The sequence below is a fragment of the Peromyscus leucopus genome, chromosome 1 (genome assembly GCF_004664715.2).
Source record: "Peromyscus leucopus breed LL Stock chromosome 1, UCI_PerLeu_2.1, whole genome shotgun sequence".
In the NCBI taxonomy this organism is placed as follows: domain Eukaryota; kingdom Metazoa; phylum Chordata; class Mammalia; order Rodentia; family Cricetidae; genus Peromyscus; species Peromyscus leucopus.
In genome coordinates, this window is record NC_051063.1 from 156,998,984 (window position 1) to 157,016,690 (window position 17,707).

General features: G+C 53.4%; 1 protein-coding gene across 1 annotated transcript in view; it reads right to left on the reverse strand.

The window, feature by feature from the left end:
* Positions 1 to 2,990: 2,990 nt before the first annotated feature.
* Otog (otogelin) overlaps positions 2,991 to 17,707 on the reverse strand; it is a 69,324-nt gene continuing 54,607 nt past the window's right edge. Inside the window, 17 exon segments of the mRNA XM_028880146.2 lie at positions 2,991 to 4,325; positions 4,415 to 4,494; positions 7,228 to 7,273; positions 8,130 to 8,249; positions 8,426 to 8,530; positions 9,271 to 9,449; positions 9,570 to 9,645; positions 10,610 to 10,650; positions 11,587 to 11,685; positions 11,856 to 11,957; positions 12,255 to 12,362; positions 12,489 to 12,593; positions 13,108 to 13,257; positions 13,260 to 13,319; positions 13,519 to 13,713; positions 15,439 to 15,577; positions 15,737 to 15,957. Coding sequence (XP_028735979.1) covers positions 4,125 to 4,325; positions 4,415 to 4,494; positions 7,228 to 7,273; positions 8,130 to 8,249; positions 8,426 to 8,530; positions 9,271 to 9,449; positions 9,570 to 9,645; positions 10,610 to 10,650; positions 11,587 to 11,685; positions 11,856 to 11,957; positions 12,255 to 12,362; positions 12,489 to 12,593; positions 13,108 to 13,257; positions 13,260 to 13,319; positions 13,519 to 13,713; positions 15,439 to 15,577; positions 15,737 to 15,957 — 2,027 coding nt within the window. The 3' untranslated portion in view covers positions 2,991 to 4,124.

Here is a 17,707-nt window from a genome sequence, read left to right on the forward strand (position 1 = left end):
AAGGCTTAGGGTGCAAAATATCTGTAGGGAGAGCTTCTCATGGACACAATGGGCTGGTAACGTTATACATTTTATTTCAACTCGAAACCATTCCTGACTCCGTCATCTGTCTTCCACAAACCACCGAACCCTCAGCACCTTGGGGAAATGCAAAAGACAGACCACAGAGGGGGTGCAAAAACCTTGGGACCTCGACTTGGAGCTGACAGGAGTGACAGGCATGGTGAGGAAAGGGTTAAGTGATCTGTGCACAGGATTGGCTCCCCTGTCGGTGAGGGCATTAAAATCAGCATGTCGCCTCCAATTTGCTGCGGCCTGACCTTGAACGTGAATCATTCCATCACAATGTCCTCCTTGATTTCCACAGGAAGAGGATTAAGCCCTGAAAATCGGGGCAGGGAACTTGAGCCTGCACCAAGGAGAATGGGATGGCGCTGCAGGGCGAAGCCCCCTGGTGTTTGCTAATACAAAGTCATGGGGTTTGCAGGCTGGCCAGCCACCCTGCTTGGCCACCGACCCTCTGAGTGACGGCGTTAGATTGTGCCCTTGTTTCTCTACCAGTGGGACATGTGGCTTCTGGATTCGTCTAGTTTTATGTCCTGTGCAGAGTGAGGAAGAGTTAGGCAGGGAGATGTTGCAGATGTCCCTAGAGTCCTGGGTCTAGTCTGGTCTGTGCCTCTTGTGCACACCGACGACCACTGAGGTCCTGCCATTTCAGGACCAAAGCTGCCATTGAGCTACTCGGCCAGAATCGCCAGGCAGGGGCATACTCAGCTGTGAAAACCCTTCAAAGGCATGAGACCAGCACCAATGAGAATGTGTGTCCCACACGCAGGCAACGGAGGAGCAGGTTCTGTGGGGACCTACCCATAATTTGTTTTTGTCATATAACATATGCTGGAGAGCCCAACACGTCAGCACCCTAGAGGGGTGCACGCTAGTCTGTAGTGTGGCTGTTCCAGCTTATTTAATTGTTCCCCATTGACAGGAACCCACCACTGGTATCTGTTCTCAAACTCAGGGCCTGCACCCTATATCTGTATCTGTTCTCAAACTCAGGTACAGCCTGCACCCTGGCTTGGCTTTCTTTGTTGGGTTCCCCTTTGGATGCTCTTTCCTACTGCAGCTGCCATGACGAAAAAAAAAAAATCACAGACTTGGGCCTTAACGCCATGCAAATGTATGCTCTCACAGTTCTGGGTCTCAAGCCTCTTTGCCCTTGATTTGAGCCTGGTAAGGCCAGAAGGCTTGTGTTCTTCCTGGAGACTCTAAGGAAAAGCCACTTTGTGTGAATGTGTGTGTGCACTCATGTGTGGATGTGTTTGGATGTGTGTATATGTGTATGTGTGCATGTGGGAATGTGCACATATGTATATGTGTATGTGTGTATTGCATGTGTATATGTGTATGTGAATGTGTGTGCATGCGTATGTAGTTATGTATGTGTGTGCATGTGTGTATGTATCTCTATATGTGCATGTGTCTGCATGTATATATATATATATATATGTATGTGTGTAATGTATATGTATGAATGTACTGCACGCGTGTGTGTATATGTGTGTGTGTATATGTGTGTGCGCTCGTGCCCGTGCATAGGTCAGAGGTAAATCTCCAGTGTTGTTCCCCATCAGAACATGGTCTACATGACTAGGGTAGGGCTGGCTGGCCTGTGAGTCCCAGGAATCTGCCTGTGTCCACCTTCTCAGTGTTGGGACTACAAACATACCCCATCATACCTAGCTTTTTAAAAGTGTTTTCTTATGAGTGTTCTGCCTGTGTATGTACGTGTAGCACATGCATGAACTGAGCCCAAATCTTAGAGAGCAGCACTGCTCTTAATCTCAGAGCTGCCTCTTTAGCCCCCATGCCTGCCTTTCTAAAGTGGGTCAAGGGTTGAACCCTGCCTGCTTGCGTGGCAAGTCCTTTACTGACCAAGCCCCCGTGGGCTCATATGTTTGAATCTTAGTCTCCAGTAGGTGGAACTGTCTGGGGAGGACTGGGAGGTGTGGCCTCTTTGGAGAAGCTGCGCCATTGTGGGTGGGCTTTGAGATTTCAAAAGGCTCTTGCAATCCCAGTTCTCTCTGTCTCGCAGGCGTGGATGAAGATGTGAGCTCTCGGACGTTCTTTCGCTCTGCCATCGTGGACTCGAACTCTCTGAATCCACAAGCCAAACTGAACACCATCTTTTCTATGCTGCCTTAGTCACTGGTGTTTTATCACAGCAGTAGAGAAGTAACTAAGACACCAGCCCAGAAGCCTGGGTGTCCCCACTTCCTCCTCCTTTGAAGAGAGCCCTGCTCCATCTTCCGGTCACTGTATCCTCCCTGACTCTGGCCTTCCTGCCCCCTTTCTCAGGACCCATCTGAGTAATCCAGTCTAATTGTCTCATCTCGATCACACCTGGAAAGACTCCTTGTCATGTAAGATGAAGACCTCTTCACAGGTTCCAGGGATATGCTGAGTGCCTCTTTGGGGGGCCACAACCAAGCTACACTAGTTGCCTAGAAGCATTATGGCATATCAAAAGACTTTCTTCTCAACCAGCTTTCTGATTCTGCGCATGCTCACATCGGTGCTGCTGGTCTTGTTTTCTGAGGACAACTGGACACCACTAGCTGTGGTCCTCTGTCCCCGTCCCTTGCTGTCGGCTCCACGGTGTGGGACACAGTCATGGAGTCCTCACCCTCACGCCTCACGGTACAGGACAGGGTTGGTGATTTGCTCATCAGCCTGGAGTAGTTGGTCTTCCCAGGAGTGACCTACAGCCGTGCTGGGAGTGTGAGCTGCAAGGCTGGGAATAGGAGCAGGCAGTGGGAGGTGCCTGGGTGGGAGTTGGGGTACAGTCAGGCAAACTGTAAAAGTCCAACAGACCCCCCGGGGCCCTCACAGCTGGTCCTCCCCTGTGTCCGAGGCAGGCCTGGCATCCTCAGAGATGCTTGCAAGACTTCTCGTAGTTTATTGGTACACGAACAAAATACAGAAGAGTTACAGAGGCAAAGCAGATGTGGGGACCATCCTGACACAGCACCCTTACCCCATAGGGGCATCGGGGCAATGCTGGGACCCGAACAGCATCAGGCCATGACCTTTGAGGCCCATTAGCACAAAGCAGCGCAGGGAGGAAGGGACCTGCAGAGTGGCAGGTGGACAGGAGCTCTGGCCCTGGCTTTGGGGGGAGGGGACACTTTGGTGTGGAGACTGGGCTGCTGGGACGCACACTCACATGGCTGCATTTTCACCTACAGACACTCCATCAACACAGTCCCAGAGAGCACTGCGACCGGAGTTGGCTGAGCCACAAACACACACGTAAGCCCTTGCACAGACACACTTGCCATCCATCCCCTTGGAGAAAAGGCTAGAACTTCAGGCTGGAAGTGCCACCTGCGACCTAGAGCTACTTAGAGGGGTAGCACGGATGCCTGGGACCTGATAAGGAGATAATCCTTCACACATCTGCCAAGCTGGCTTGAGGATGGGCATGTGGCACACAAAGGCACAGACCTGCACCTGCTCTTCTAACTTCCAGAACACCAGGGCATCCTCTGAGGCTAGAGAAGTTTAGCCTACTCTTCCGCCTCTGAGCATACCCTCATAGCTCTCCATGTGCAGCCCTGAGCCCCCAGGCTCATCCTCTTTGCTTTGGGGAGCCCTACACCTCTTGACACAGGCCAGGATGTTACTTAAACCCCGTTTCCTTTCACTGTGTTAAGAGGGCCACCAAATCTCAACCCTAAGCCAGCACTGGGTTCTGCTTTGATTTCAGTGTATCAGGAACGTCCCAGTCCCTCTACCAAGAAGCCCAGGCCAGAGTCACAAATGTACGGGCCTTCAGCTACTGGGTCTGCCAGCTCCTCCCTGACCTCAAGCCATGTAGCGTTGAGTTCCAGAAGCCCTGAGAAACGGCACTTTCTCACACGCATGTGGAGGGACCCAGAGGGGGAGCCAGGATGGACAAGGGGGGCTATTCTAGTTCCTTGTGGGTGCTGTTCACCATTCCATACCCACAGCACGAGCAAGCTCTCTCCCACCTTCAACCTCTCTCTCCTAATCACCTAGGCCAGCTGAAAGGAGAACATGGGGGTGGCGGGGGTGACCCAGACAGCCCTGGCACCCAGGCCTCAGGACCACTGGCAGGCACAGTCGGTCGGCTCCTGTACTGTGTAGGGCACCCAGGTGGCATTGGCGGCACAGAAGAGCTGCACAGAGCGACGCTGCAGCCCCACCTCACGGCAGCACTTGCAGAAGCGGGCATAGGTGTTGATGTTGTGATTGTAGATGCTGGCAGAAGGGCACCTCCCATCGCAAGACACCAGGTTCACCTGGGGAGGAGCGTGTCAGCAAGGGAGCCCGTGGAAGGTCTGCCTCTCCGTCCCCCTCCGCCCCCTGCGATGCCCATCCCTTTACGTACAGGGGTGTTACTCCTGCAATCGTTCTTGCGGATGGTCATGCGGATGGTCACCTTCTTGCAGGAGCGCCCATCTTCCTTACCTAGTAAGGGGCAGGGTGGGCAAAACAGTTGTGCCCCAGACTGGCATCAGGATGGGCTAGCCTGGGGTAGTTAATGTCATGCAAGAGTGTTCCTCTTCCAGGCTGGTGCCCATAGATTAATGTCCCTCTCCAACAAGGGGAAACCTTTTTAACCCAATGCCCCAGAAAGAGGTGGCACCAGAGGGCAGCAGCCTGAGCAACTAAGACAGAGGAGGACACATGGGACAGCTGGATAGAACCTCAGGGCTCTGTACTATAAGAAGATCTGAGACAAGAGCAGGCTGTCCCCATGCCCAAGCCCCAACACTTATTGTCACCCCTCTTGGAGACCCTGGATATACATCTCCGGCCCTCTCTGAGCTTCAGTGTTTCTACTCTGAGAGGACATCTAGCAGCAAGATTCTGCCATGAATGGAAACCTCAGAACCAACCAGGATGCTCTACATAGCAAGACCCATGGGGTTCCACAGCTCTCAAGCAGGGGTCAGGCATGGAAACTGGCAGTAGAGAGTTTCTTCTGCTCCAATCACAGCTCTCCAAGACAGACAGCCACCCACGAGACCCTCTCTCTCCCCACCTTCTTGAGCAGTTTTCTCCAGTACCTTGCACAAGCCCCAGGGAGACCTCCCTAGATCCCCTCTTCTGGAAACTGCAATTCCCTTCCTCAGCCTTCCTTGGCCCCTCCTTGGCCTACTCTGTCCCAGGCACAATCTGTCTGGCCAAATTTACACAATCTGTAATTTTGCTATGGGGGCCTAAGCTTGTAAGTTTTGGGTCCCTCATCTACATGGCCTTTCTCACCCCAGTGCGAGTTCTGTTCTCAATGCAAAGATTCTTTCACACCTCAGTACAGATGTGTGGTTGTGGATTCTGTTTTGATGATCTCCCCCCCCCCAAATTCTTTATGACTTGAACCCTGCAGAACTCAAAACCTCCACCCTGTAATCACCCTGTACCGTTGTTCTTCCACCCCCCTCCTGAAAGTGACATCCACAAAGGCCTTCTTTATGTCATGCCCACAGCTCCTGGGCCAGTGGCTGGCACACAATGGTACACATTAGATGCCTGCTAGAGGTGTGGACTTGTCCTGCAAGCCCACCGAACCCATGAGAAACCAACTGGATAGAATCCCTTCTCTTAACTTCTGAGACTCATCATAGAGAGGCAGGGGAATGGAGGGCTGCCCTGGCCACAGCCCTGTGGGCACCAGAATGAGGAAGGCTGGGTAACCAGTAGGAGAAAGCAATGGTGGCCGTGGACATGTAAGGATACCAGATATAAGTGGGAGATGCTGAAACTCTGAAGATAGGGCTCAGTACCCAACATGCATGTGGACTAAATGGCCTTCACCAGAGGTAAGGAATCTCCCTTTCCATCATCCCCAGAGCTTGGGGCCACCTAAAAGGGATACTAGGAGATAGCCATGTGTCTGCCTGCCTCCTGTCCTGTGTACTTCTGAGAGAAGTAACTGAGAGGCAGTGGACACTAACCCATGGAGGATTGGTAAGTCTAATGGGGACCAAGGGAAGCAAGCCTCCTAGGAAACTGAGGAGAGAGGCATAGGCCTCAGGCCACATGGGGGAACACAGAACATTCAGGGAGCATGAGGTTATGGGTCTGGAGCAGAGCTTCCCTGTAGTAAGTAATGGGGACATAAAGGAGCTGAAAACCCATGGTCCTTTGGACACAGGGTCTGAGCATCCTAGAAGGGCAGACATGTGAACAAAGGTCACAAGGCTGATTGGTCCATTTGTTGTAGAATATTAGTTAAAGATGTGTTACATTCATTTATGCTGTGGAACATTTGTTTAATGATGCAAAGATGTGTTGCACTCTTTAATATTGCATTTGTTTATAACTCTATAAAGCTGTGTTACTTTGCCTGTCTAAAACACCTGATTGGTCTAATAAAGAACTGAAGGGTCAATAGCAAGGCAGGAGAAAGGATAGGCAGGGCTGGCAGGCAGAGAGAATATGTAGGAGGAGAAGTCTGGAAAGAGGGATCAAGAATTGAGGGAAGAGGAGAGGAGGATGCCTGGGCCAGCCACACAGCCACACACGGAATAAGAAGTAAAGAAAAGGTATACAGAAATAGAGAAAGGTAAAATCCTAGAGGCAAGAGGTAGATGAGATAATTTAAGTTAAGAAAAGCTGGCTAGAAATAAGCCAAGCTAAAGCCGGGCATTTATAGGTAAGAATAAGTCTCTGTGTATTTGGGAGCTGGGTGGCAGGCCCCCAAATAGCAAAGAGTTAAAAAAAAAAAAAAAAAAAAAAAACCAAGTATCTGTGGTTGAGACGCTGGTTTCAACCAAGTATCCAGGTGCCAGAAGCAAAGTGTGAGACACAGGTTCTCCTCTGACAGCCAGGGTCTGGAGGCACCTCCAAGACCAGCGCTCATGGCCACAGAGGAGAATCAATGAGGGAGCAGAGTCTTCACCAGGAACAGAAGGAGCCAGGATGACTGGGGAGTGAATGACTTCCTGACTGGACTGCCTATGGTCTTTTATCTCCTGAAAGAAGCAGAGGCCTTATACTGGGACAAAACTCATGAACATGTGACCTCTGGCCACCTGATTATTTGTACCAGTGCCGTGACCCTCAGCGGGTGGGTCATTCCTTCATCTACCCACCTAGAGCTGCCCTCATAAATACCAGTCTGGTACCACAGCCTCGTGGGCATCTTTGTGCTCCCACCCCCTGCACGCTGCACCCCGGGTCTCCATGCTCACTCACACGTCCTACAGCATCCTTCCAAGGACGGTACCACAGAGCCGCCGACCTAGAGGGGGAAGAGGAGGGGTGGGTGGGAAAGCCATGTTCCAGGCCAGGAGCCAGCTTCCCAGTGAGAGGCAAAAACAGAGCTGGTCTGTAATCCCAGAGGATAGCTACAAATTCTAGGCAGCCTGAACTACAGAGTCAGGTCCAGGCTAGCAGGAATACAAAATGAAATCCTGCCTCAAAAAACAACTAAATAATACATAAAGAGGCTAAGGTAGTCTTCCTCCCATGGAGCCCCATGGCAGGAGCTCCATGAGAGACTGAACCCAGGGCTTCCTGCATGCTAAGCAAACACTGTACCCACTGGACCACAGCCCTGGGTGCCTGCTACCCAAAGAGGCAGAGGTCGTTAAATGTCTTATTATTAATCGTGGGAACCTTATGAGTTCAACTGTAACCCCCTAGTCCTCCAGGGATCCTCTTCTTTCAGCTGTGTTCACACTGATAGCCCTCCACACCAGGCTGGAAGCATGCCATCCTACCACAGGACTAAACGATGCATGCATGTAGAAGCCTGGAACACATATGTGCAAGAGTGTGCCTATCTGCAAGTGTGTCAGTGTGTGGTGTGTGCACTGGCGTGCTGAGTGGACTGAGGTCCCTATGGAGTAGGAGTGATCGACAACCTGGGATGAGTCCTGGAACACTTGATAATGTGATTACATGCCTTGATGTGTGGTCACATGATTTTTGTAGCTGTAGGGTGTGATTGAGAAAAATGTGCCTGGAGAGATGTGGATTTGGTATGCCATGCCATCACAGGCCCCAGGACACAGGACTCTGACCCAGATCCCCCCACCGGTAAAACCTGGTGCCTTGACATGAAGCCAGCTGCAGGGGGAGGAGGAGACACTGACCTTGGCACACTCGGTTTCGTTGAGCGGAGGGCAGCTGATGGAGGAGCGGACAAGGACGGCACCCAGGGGAGTGCTGCCGCAGTGATGGCGGGCGCAGTCTGCAATCCAGGATGCACCAGGCTAGAGAGCACATGGGTGGGCAGTGAGGACTTCTGACCAAACGGACAGCACAACCTGAGGACACGCACAGCCCAGGTATACAAGCTCAGACATACCACGCCCTAGTGTGGCCCCGAGAGGACCCGGCAGTGGCGCTTTCCAGGGCCCATTCTCAGGGGGGTTCAGGGGCTATTTACCAAGAACAGGGAAGTGGTGCCATTGGGGAAGGTGAAGAGGCAGGACACGTTCCTGCAGGAGCCGCAGCAGGCCGCCAGGTCCCGTGGGTGGTCATACTCCTGGTTCTGAAGGCCCGGGAGAGAAGACAATTTCAGCCTCGTGCCTACATCCATCCCCCGTGTGTCTGGTACCTGCTTGTCTCTAGCAGACCCCAAGGCTGGAGCTCAGAAAGGAGATCCACAGCCTCCCTCCACCTGTAAACAGGTCTTTCCTGTTTGCCTGAAGCCCTAGACCCAGCCCCGGGAAGAGGGAACCCCCACCATTGCAGAGGCAGCCCCTGGGGAAGAGGGAAGCCCCACCACTGCAGAGGCATCCCGGGGAAGAGGGAACCCCACCACTGCAGAGGCAGCCCCGGGGAAGAGGGAACCCCACCACTGCAGAGGCAGCCCCGGGGAAGAGGGAACCCCACCACTGCAGAGGCACCCTTGCAAGTCATCAACAGCAGCAGCTCGGGTTCCAGACAGACCTCAGTTTGAATCTCAGTCCTGCCTGTGCTTTTGATAAACAACTCTACCTCCCTCCCACTCACTTTTCTCCGTTGAAAGATGGGCATAATTCTAACAAATTTCACTCAGGCAGTATTCTTTAGACTATGGTAGAAGCCAGGCCTCTCTACCTTCCCAGGCTTTAACTTAGTCCCTTTGCTGTTGCTGCCCACGCCCCCAAGCCCGGCTCCTCTCCACAGGGGTCTCTGAAGGCTACTCTGATGCCTGCTCTCTAGACTTGATTTCTGGAGCAGGCAGCAGCCTGCTGAGGATATGCCAGCCCAGCCCTCCTGACTGCACGCACCCCACGTGGCCCCTACCGCCTCGCAGTGCATGTCGCAAAGGACAGAAGTGGTGTTGATCTGGTAGAAGCTGGTGAGAGGGTCCAGCACATCTGTGCATCGGGATGTATGGCACACGCCATCGGCTGAAAGCTCTACCACGGTCTGGCCTGGCTGCATCACCCCCAACTCACGGCTCAGACACACAGGGGCTTTCACTGGATGGGTGAAGGAGGAGAGACTGTCCTGGGGAGCCCAGTCACCCACCCTGGCCCCTCCCAGCTGACCCACCTGAGGTTCACCACCCTACGCCCCCCTGTATCTGCCCTCCCACTCACCACACTCGTACTTGGCACAGCCACACACGTTCTCCACGCTGTGCATGAACCCCTCATCCAGCTGGGACTTTTCCCACTGCGGGTGACAGGGGAAGTCAGTCAGCATTTGGAGTGGACAGCCCAGCCCCACCCTCAGAAGCAGCCTGCTACTGGACCTGCGTGCACTGGGCAAAAGAGGATGGCGAACTTGGGGTCTCTGAGTACCCAGAAGCTCAGTCACTCTCCTCACGGTCCAGCATCCTGTCCTCAGAGCCCCACCTGGCTTACACCTTACTCATGTCCTAGCTTCTTTACCAGCTTCCGGGAAGAAGAGGGGATGGGAAGGGGAACAAGAAAGAAATGTGTACTGGGACAACATGGGGAGCATAATCCAGAAGGAGCCTGCCATCACTTTACACACACGCTGTAATGGCCAGGCAGCCTGAAGGTTAAAGGTCCACGAGAGTCTAATCCTGGCTCTGTGATTTACCGGCTTCATGATCTTAATCTCAGCTTCCTTGCTTATATCATTGAGATCATCACAGACTCAATCTCTTGAAGCTGTCCTAACGATTAATAAGATACTTTATTAGAAAGACCTGGGGAAGTTCAGGCCTATGGTAAGGTCTCAGCAGCTGGCGCTGTGATGATCATCAGCACCACCACCATCATCACCACGATCACCATCTACACTACCATCATCACCATCATCACCATCATCACCATCATCATCATCATTCCACCAACTCCACCATCACCATCACCTGCCTCATCGTCACCATCCTCACCGTCCTCCCTACCAGCTCCACCATCATCACCAGCACCTGCAGGACCAGCGTGCTTATTCCTCAGCACAGTTCTGACGCACGGCCAAGCTGACTCTCCAAAGAGAGGACACAGTGCCCAGAGTGGGGGGCAGAGCTTGGGGCATTTGTGCTGACTTGAAATCCAGGGCTCTCAGCACTAGGCTAAAGGAAGCGTCTCCGGGAGAGGGGAAAGGGAAGAGAGGAGAGAGAAAGAGAGCAGACAAGGAAGGGTGAGGACAGACGGGGTCTCCATACCAGATGGCATCTGGGCACAGGGATTGTGTCACAGTCGCATTCTGGAAAACAGAAGAGGCCAGAGCCTACCTCACCAGGGATGTTCAGACACTGTGCTGCAGACCAGTTCCTCCTGAGGCTGTCACAACTCTAAGGAGGTAGGCAGAGAAGTACCAGCCTCCTCTCATCCCCACATGCAGGGGTGGAGCTCTCCTGCTTAGGTAGGTGGGCAGTCCTGACCATCACGCTCCTGACTGGGTGTAGAGAGAAGTGAAGCAGGCCGACAGAACACCCGGAGATTTCCCTTTCTCTCTCCTCTATCCGCAGGGCCTCTCCAGGAGAAAACACTTGCCTTTCCCTCAGTAAGTCCCAGCAGCTGAGCTCTGCCAGCACAGCCCTGACTGGGCAGGTCTACCTGTGCACAGTGGAGGCACCCGGAGCTCATGTAAGGGCCACATCAGCTTTAGCTTTGAGAACCAAGGGCCACAGGCCAGAGAAGCTGACAAAGTCCCTTCTGGGTCACCGGCTCATACAACAAGGGGATCTAAATGCTCCCTAGACGGCTGGCTTGTTCTGTGCTCCAAAGACAGCGTGAGGATCAAAGCTGAGTATGATTCCGCCCTCACATAGCGCATGTTCTAGTGAAGGCCTGGAAGAGGCATCTCAAAGTCAGCAACAGAACGGTCTCCCAACTTGTTAAAGTAGCTTTCAAAGCTTTGTGTAAAGCTCACCCCCATTCACTATTGATCACTGATGTTGCGGTTGACCTTCAGAGAAGACCCAAGTACACGGACTGTATGTGCAATCAGGCATGGCAAGAACCACACTTTGAGAAACCATTCGTGATCTTGGGGAGGACGCTGTTGGGTTGCTGCGTGCTCAGAGTGAGGCGGGAGGAGGGGAGCCCTGCACATGGCCTCGGAGGGGGGGGAGGCGATCTCAGCTCAGCTGATGGTGGCGGGGGCTCTTTCCCCCACCCATACCTGACTGAAACGTACCACAGGACTTGTAGGGGCAGCAGCGGTCTGGGCTCCACACCTCCACCAGGGAAGTGCCCACGCCACACTGTACCTGTGGGCAGCGGAAGCTCTCACACACTGGGATGCATGCGGCGGGAGCAGGAGAGACAGGTGACAAATTAGTCTCAGACACCTCAGACTTTACAAATGCTCAGGCAGGACCCAGCGCCGGTCAGGCGGGGCACCTCCCAGCTCCTGTTGATACCCCTGCAGTGTACCCAGACACGCTTTTCACACGTGGGACTCACAACACTGATACAGAGGGCAGCAGAGCTCCGTGGTATTCTTATGCACGGTGAGTGCCTCTCCTTCCTGACACTCGGGGATAGGATCTGGACACTCGCCACAGCCTGTGGGAATGAAAGGGTCACCACGGTCATTGAAGTTCCTCTCGGAGGGGGCAGGGCACCTAACCAGCCCAAAGCAGCATTTTGGAGTCCCAGGTATCCTGGCATCAGAACCCATGTGTTCTTCTATGTCGACCCACAGTCTGGCACTGAAAACACACTGATTTCTTGTGCTCAGTGAGCTGGCAATAGCCCAGGACCCATTTTTCTTTGTCCCACATTGTTTTCTGGGTAGCGGCTTCATCCTTCTCCCCCTACCCCTCTCATACAAATACCCCAGCCTTTCTCACAGCCACCCACCGCAGAAGTAGGAGGTACAGCAGGAGTCCCCTAGGCGGCCGGCGATTAGGACCTGGTCCTGGCGACAGGTGGGGACCTGCTCAGCCTCACACAGACCAGGGTCACACTCTGAGGAAAGGAGAGAAAACTGCAAGCTCCGAAAGCAGGCCCCGTCCAATCTCCATGCAGGCCCCAGAACCCGGAGCACAGCCCCGGCTTCTCAGACCCACCCACCCCCCTGTGCCAACCTCTTACCGCAGCTGTAGCTGGGACAGCAGGAGTCCTCCTGGAAGTGGGTGATGAGACTGTGGCCAGGGCGGCAGGTGGGAGCGAGGCCCTCGCACAGAGTCTGGTTACACACTGGGCAGCAGGCCACACAACCTGTCACCTGGAGGCCGGCGTCCTCGCTGCCCGCCAGTACCACTGGCTACCCGGACACTGGGGCTCCTTACACACTCTGCCCCACCCCCACCCCTAAATGGCTGCAGAGTCTTAAGAGCAATGGACACTCCTCTAGGTGTCCTGTGGGCCTGTGTTAGCATCCGCACACCAAGATGGATGCCGAGAGCAGCCCAGCAGCCTCACATTACAGAAGAACCAGCCATGGTGCAGCCTGGGATAGTGATTTATGGAGTGAGTCTACAGGGGGAAGAGCGTTAGAGGATGCTGGCCCCAGACCTCTGTCTACTCCATACCAACTCCAGCGTCTAATTCTTGCCCCCGCAAAGCCTGGTTCTTATTCCCCCACCATGAACATCCCAAAAGATGCTTTAATTTTCCAGCCCGTCATGGCAATTTTCCAGATACAACAGGCACACTGGACCCTGTTGCCAGCTTATAGTGGAAGGCCAGGGACGTGGAGAGGCAGGCTCACCGCATACACTCCCCAGGCAGCAGGGGTCCTCTGTGGGCTGTAACAGGATCACTTCTCCAAAGCGCGGGCAGCTCTCAGGCCGGGGCCCAGGGCAGTCCAGGTCCACGGGTATGATGGTGTCCCAGGCCTGGCACTGCTGCTGGCAGCACCACTGAGGGAACTGTTCCAGGTCTCCCCCAGGGCACGCGGCACCCCTGTGCTGTCGGTGCAGGCTGCGGTGGGGGCATGCGGGGGCGCAGGGGACTAAGGACCAGACTGTCTCAGGCGAGGACCCCTCTCATCTAAACATGAACCACCCCAAGGCAGACCTGGAAGGATGCAAAGCGGCCTCTGCCACGGTCTGCCCGCAGCAAAGGAGGCCCTAGTGTGAGACCGGGCTTGGGGGACCCGTCTGGCGAGGCAGGGACCTACCACACTTGTCCTCGGGGATGCAGAGTGCAGAGTGGCGTCGGTGCAGGATGGTACCCTCTGAGCACACGCAGCCCTCACCCAGCACTTGGCACTGCTCCGGGTCCAGCGGACCCAGCATCCCATCCTGGCAAGTTTCAGGGGGTTCACAAGTCGCTACACATGCCTGGTAGGTAGAGTCACTGGAGCACAGGAAGGCTGTAGGGATAAAGTGGGCATCAGGCCTAGTCTAGTACCCAGCAGGGTTCCCTGCTGAGGGCAGCAAGAGTGGGGAGGGGTGAGGAGGGGGAGCACAGAGGATCCACCTTGCCTCAGCAGTGCCTAAGTCTGGGGCTTAACACTGGACCTCCTTCCTCTAGATCTGGAGTCATCAAAGGATCGCTCCCTAGCCCAAATGCTGCTAATTGTCTTCTTTTCAAATAAAGTTTTATTAGAACACAGATGTGCCCATTCATTTGTGTAAATGTTGTTGGTGTGGCCTTGGGTTTGTTTTTGTTCTGTTGCTGCTGCTGCTGCTGCTGCTGCTGCTGCTGAGTCAGGGTCTCATTACTGAGGCAAAATCAATCCTGGCTCAGCCTTCCAAGTGCTAGGACTACAGTGCCAGCCATCACGTCCCATTCCTTTATATCTGGTCTTTATCTGTCTCCGCACTGCAAGGGTAGAACACAGTCCTCCAGACGGAGACCAAATGGCTCCGGCACAAAGACACACTATTCACTATCTGGCCCCTTGAAAACGTTTGCCAACCCCTGGCTTTAGATCGGTGTGTTCCAGCGGTCCGGACTGGAGACAGTGGATCTGGGGTTACGGCCCAGTACACACAAGCATGCTAGACAGAGTCCCATCCCACACCAAATGAACCTCTGATGGGACCCAGTGCTTTTCCAAGTCCCATGTGACCAGCTGGGTTGAAAATCACTGCTAAGTTGAGAGAAAAAAATTTTACTACGCATGATATATACTACATTTTGTATTTTGTTGCATTTTTTAAATGCTGGTGTTGCTCTCTTCAAATTGGCTTCATATCCTCTGTGTCAGGATCCACAGTGTGAAAAACACTGCTCTGTATGTTTTAAGTCTTTCCCTTCTCATCTGTCATGTATAAATATGGCCTTCCCAGGAGCTGTCCCCAGCATTTCTGGAAATCAAAACGTTCTACCCCTGTCTGACCCACCTCTGACAGCATGGAGGTGAGGAAGAGGAAGAGCTCATTCTGTCTTCAAGGAGGGATCCAAAGATGAGAAAGATGGGCGGACGTTAAGCAAAGGGAATTACCAGACAGAAATCACGTGACAGTCAGGTGTGGAGAAACAGACACCCATTCTCTCCTATTGACCCAAGGCCCTTTAGGAGGGAGCAAATATTACCGCCCCCATTGTATAGAGAAATGACTCAAATTAAAAACAACAAATTAAAATATAATTATGGCTTGTTGTTCATTAATACAAAGACAGCAAAAGAATTTGCTCATGAGCTAATATCAAATATGCTGTGTGTAACATAAAATTTAAATACAAATATTTAGAAGCTCATGAATATAATTAATGAATGAAGAAATGACTAATCTTGGGAGAGCCTTGACCTCAAGTGGCTCTGGAAGCCCCTTCACACACTCACGGAACGGGAGCCCTTCACACACTCACGGAATGGGAGCCCCTTCACACACTCACGGAATGGGAGCCCCTTCACACACTCACGGAATGGGAGCCCCTTCACACACTCATGGAATGGGAGCCCCTTCACACACTCATGGAATGGGAGCCCCTTCACACACTCATGGAATGGGAGCCCCTTCACACACTCATGGAATGGGAGCCCCTTCACACACTCACAGAATGGGAGCCCCTTCACACACTCATGGAATGGGAGCCCCTTCACACACTCAAGAGAAGTACAGAGGGAGGTGCCCAGATCCCCACTCACGGCAGTAGTCGGAGCCCCGCCACTCAATGCACACATGGAACTTGTGGCACATAGCCACGTATACAGTAAGTGCCACACAGGGCTGCTGCACATACTTCGTGTCCCGGATCCACAGCTCACAGAACGACTCTGGGGAGACCTGGACAAATGTATTAGGCAGTGCTGCCCATCTTGGCACCCCACATTCCAGGACCCAGATGTGCCTCACGCTGCCCAGAAGAGCACGGCGTCTCTGCGGGTGCCTGCTAGCCTCCCCAGCCCGGCAAGCCTCCCCATGCCGCACTCCACGGGCACCTACAAAGTGGTGGCAGTCACTGAAGGTGCGGTTGGACACCATGCGGAGGCAAGGCGAACAGTCGGCTGTGGCGCAACTGTCTGGGCGGAAGCGGGTCTGACCCTCTGAGGTCAAGGAGCTGGGCACTTGCCAGCTGTCCAGAAAGGGAGCAGGGTCCTCTGCCTCACCCACCACAGAGCCATCCTTCAGGGTGAAGTCGTTGGCTGCATCTCCATCACAGACACCTGAAGGGGGCACAACCGTCCTAATAGGTACAAAGAACACCGTCACCCCAGGGCCTCAGCGCTCTCTCCAAGCAGTCACCAGCCGGTTCTGAAAGGGGTCACTGCCACCTGCCGTGTGACAGATGAGGAAAGTGAGGCACAGGGAGCCAGGGCACATGCTGTGTAGGAAAGTGCACACCAAAATATTTAGTGATAAAGGACACAGTGTTTTGAACTTACTTTAAAATAGTTCAGGGATACATGCAAACATGGCTATGCACATGTGTATAATACATATACATATGTACTGTGTGTGTGTGTGTGTGTGTGTGTGTGAGAGAGAGAGAGAGAGAGAGACAGAGAAGAGAGAGAAGAGAGAGAGACAGAGAGAGAGAAGGAAAATGTGAGCAGTAGTTCCATCTGAGTAAAAGGCCGTGGGAATCCTTTATTCTGCTTTTCAATCTATGTCTGACACATCGAATGAGAAGCTATCCCCTTAGAACCTGCTCCAATGGAGGCTGCGAGCTAACCCTACCAGCTGTCTCCTTCCCTTTCTGGAATCAGCCATCCATTGGTCCCAACTCTCTTGCATTTGGATGTGAATGTGTGACCGAGACCCCGCCAATGGAGTGTGAGTTCAGGTGATGAGCACCTCCTCCCTGGTCCATAGACCCTACCGTCGTCCCTCTGCAGAGTTGGAAGCTCCCTCTGGACATTAACGAGCTCTAAGAAGGGAGGAATCTGGGCGTGAATTGTCACTAGTCATTTGGGACATCATGTTCTCAGGAAATACACTCCTGGTATGGTGGGCACTGAGGTGAGGGCGAGGAGGTGGTTGATCTTCTCACGTGGCTCACGTGACGTGCCTCCCACGCCATCCCTCACCTCCAGGTGTGCCCTCCGGTCCAGATGTGTGTTCTCCTGCCTGTGATTTTGTTTGTGCTGCTCTTCCTGCCTGCAATGCTTTCTCAAATGTACTTCACCCCAGGGAGCCTCCCATCCACCTCTCCGTGACCTTCCTAGCTCTGTGCAACGGCTTCTGGCGTGTGGTGATGAGTCACAGAAGATTTCAGCCGAGTGCCAAGGGGTCTTCTTTTCCGGTCTCTGATCTCACCGCTCCCTCTGTGCCTAGCAGGGGGCCCAGTGCGTGTGTCAGGGGACAGTTCGGATAAAACAGACATGTGAGTGACCTGACCTCTGTACCGGCATCTCCAACCACCACTCCCACAAACATAGAGTGTTACTTGAGGCAGAACTCTTTGACTTAATTAATTTTCTTGACATTTTAGGTCTGGGTTTTGAATCACCGAGGGGTATCTCAAAGGTATCCCAGGGAGAACATGGGCTTGCCTGGATCCTGACATCTTTGCCAGAGATAAACAGAATAAGATAAAGATGTGGTGATGATGATTGTGGTGTCAGCGGTGGTGTGTGGTGGTGGTGGTGGTGGTGGTGGTGGTGGTGAGGTGGTGGTGGTGGTAGTGGTGGAGGTGGTGGTGGTGGTGGTGGTAGTGGAGGTGAGTGGTGGTGTGTGGTGGTGGTGGTGGTGGTGGTGGTGGTGATGGTGGTGGTGGTGGTGGAGTGTGGTGGTGAGGTAGATGGTGGTGGTGGAGATGATGTGATAATGGTGGAGGTGATGGTGGTGTGGTGGTGGAGGTGGTAGAGGTGGTGGTGGTGTGTGGTGGTGGTGGTGGTGGTGGTGGTGGAGATGATGGTGATAATGTGGAGGTGATGGTGGTGGTGGTGGTGGTGGTGGTGAGTGGTGGTGGTG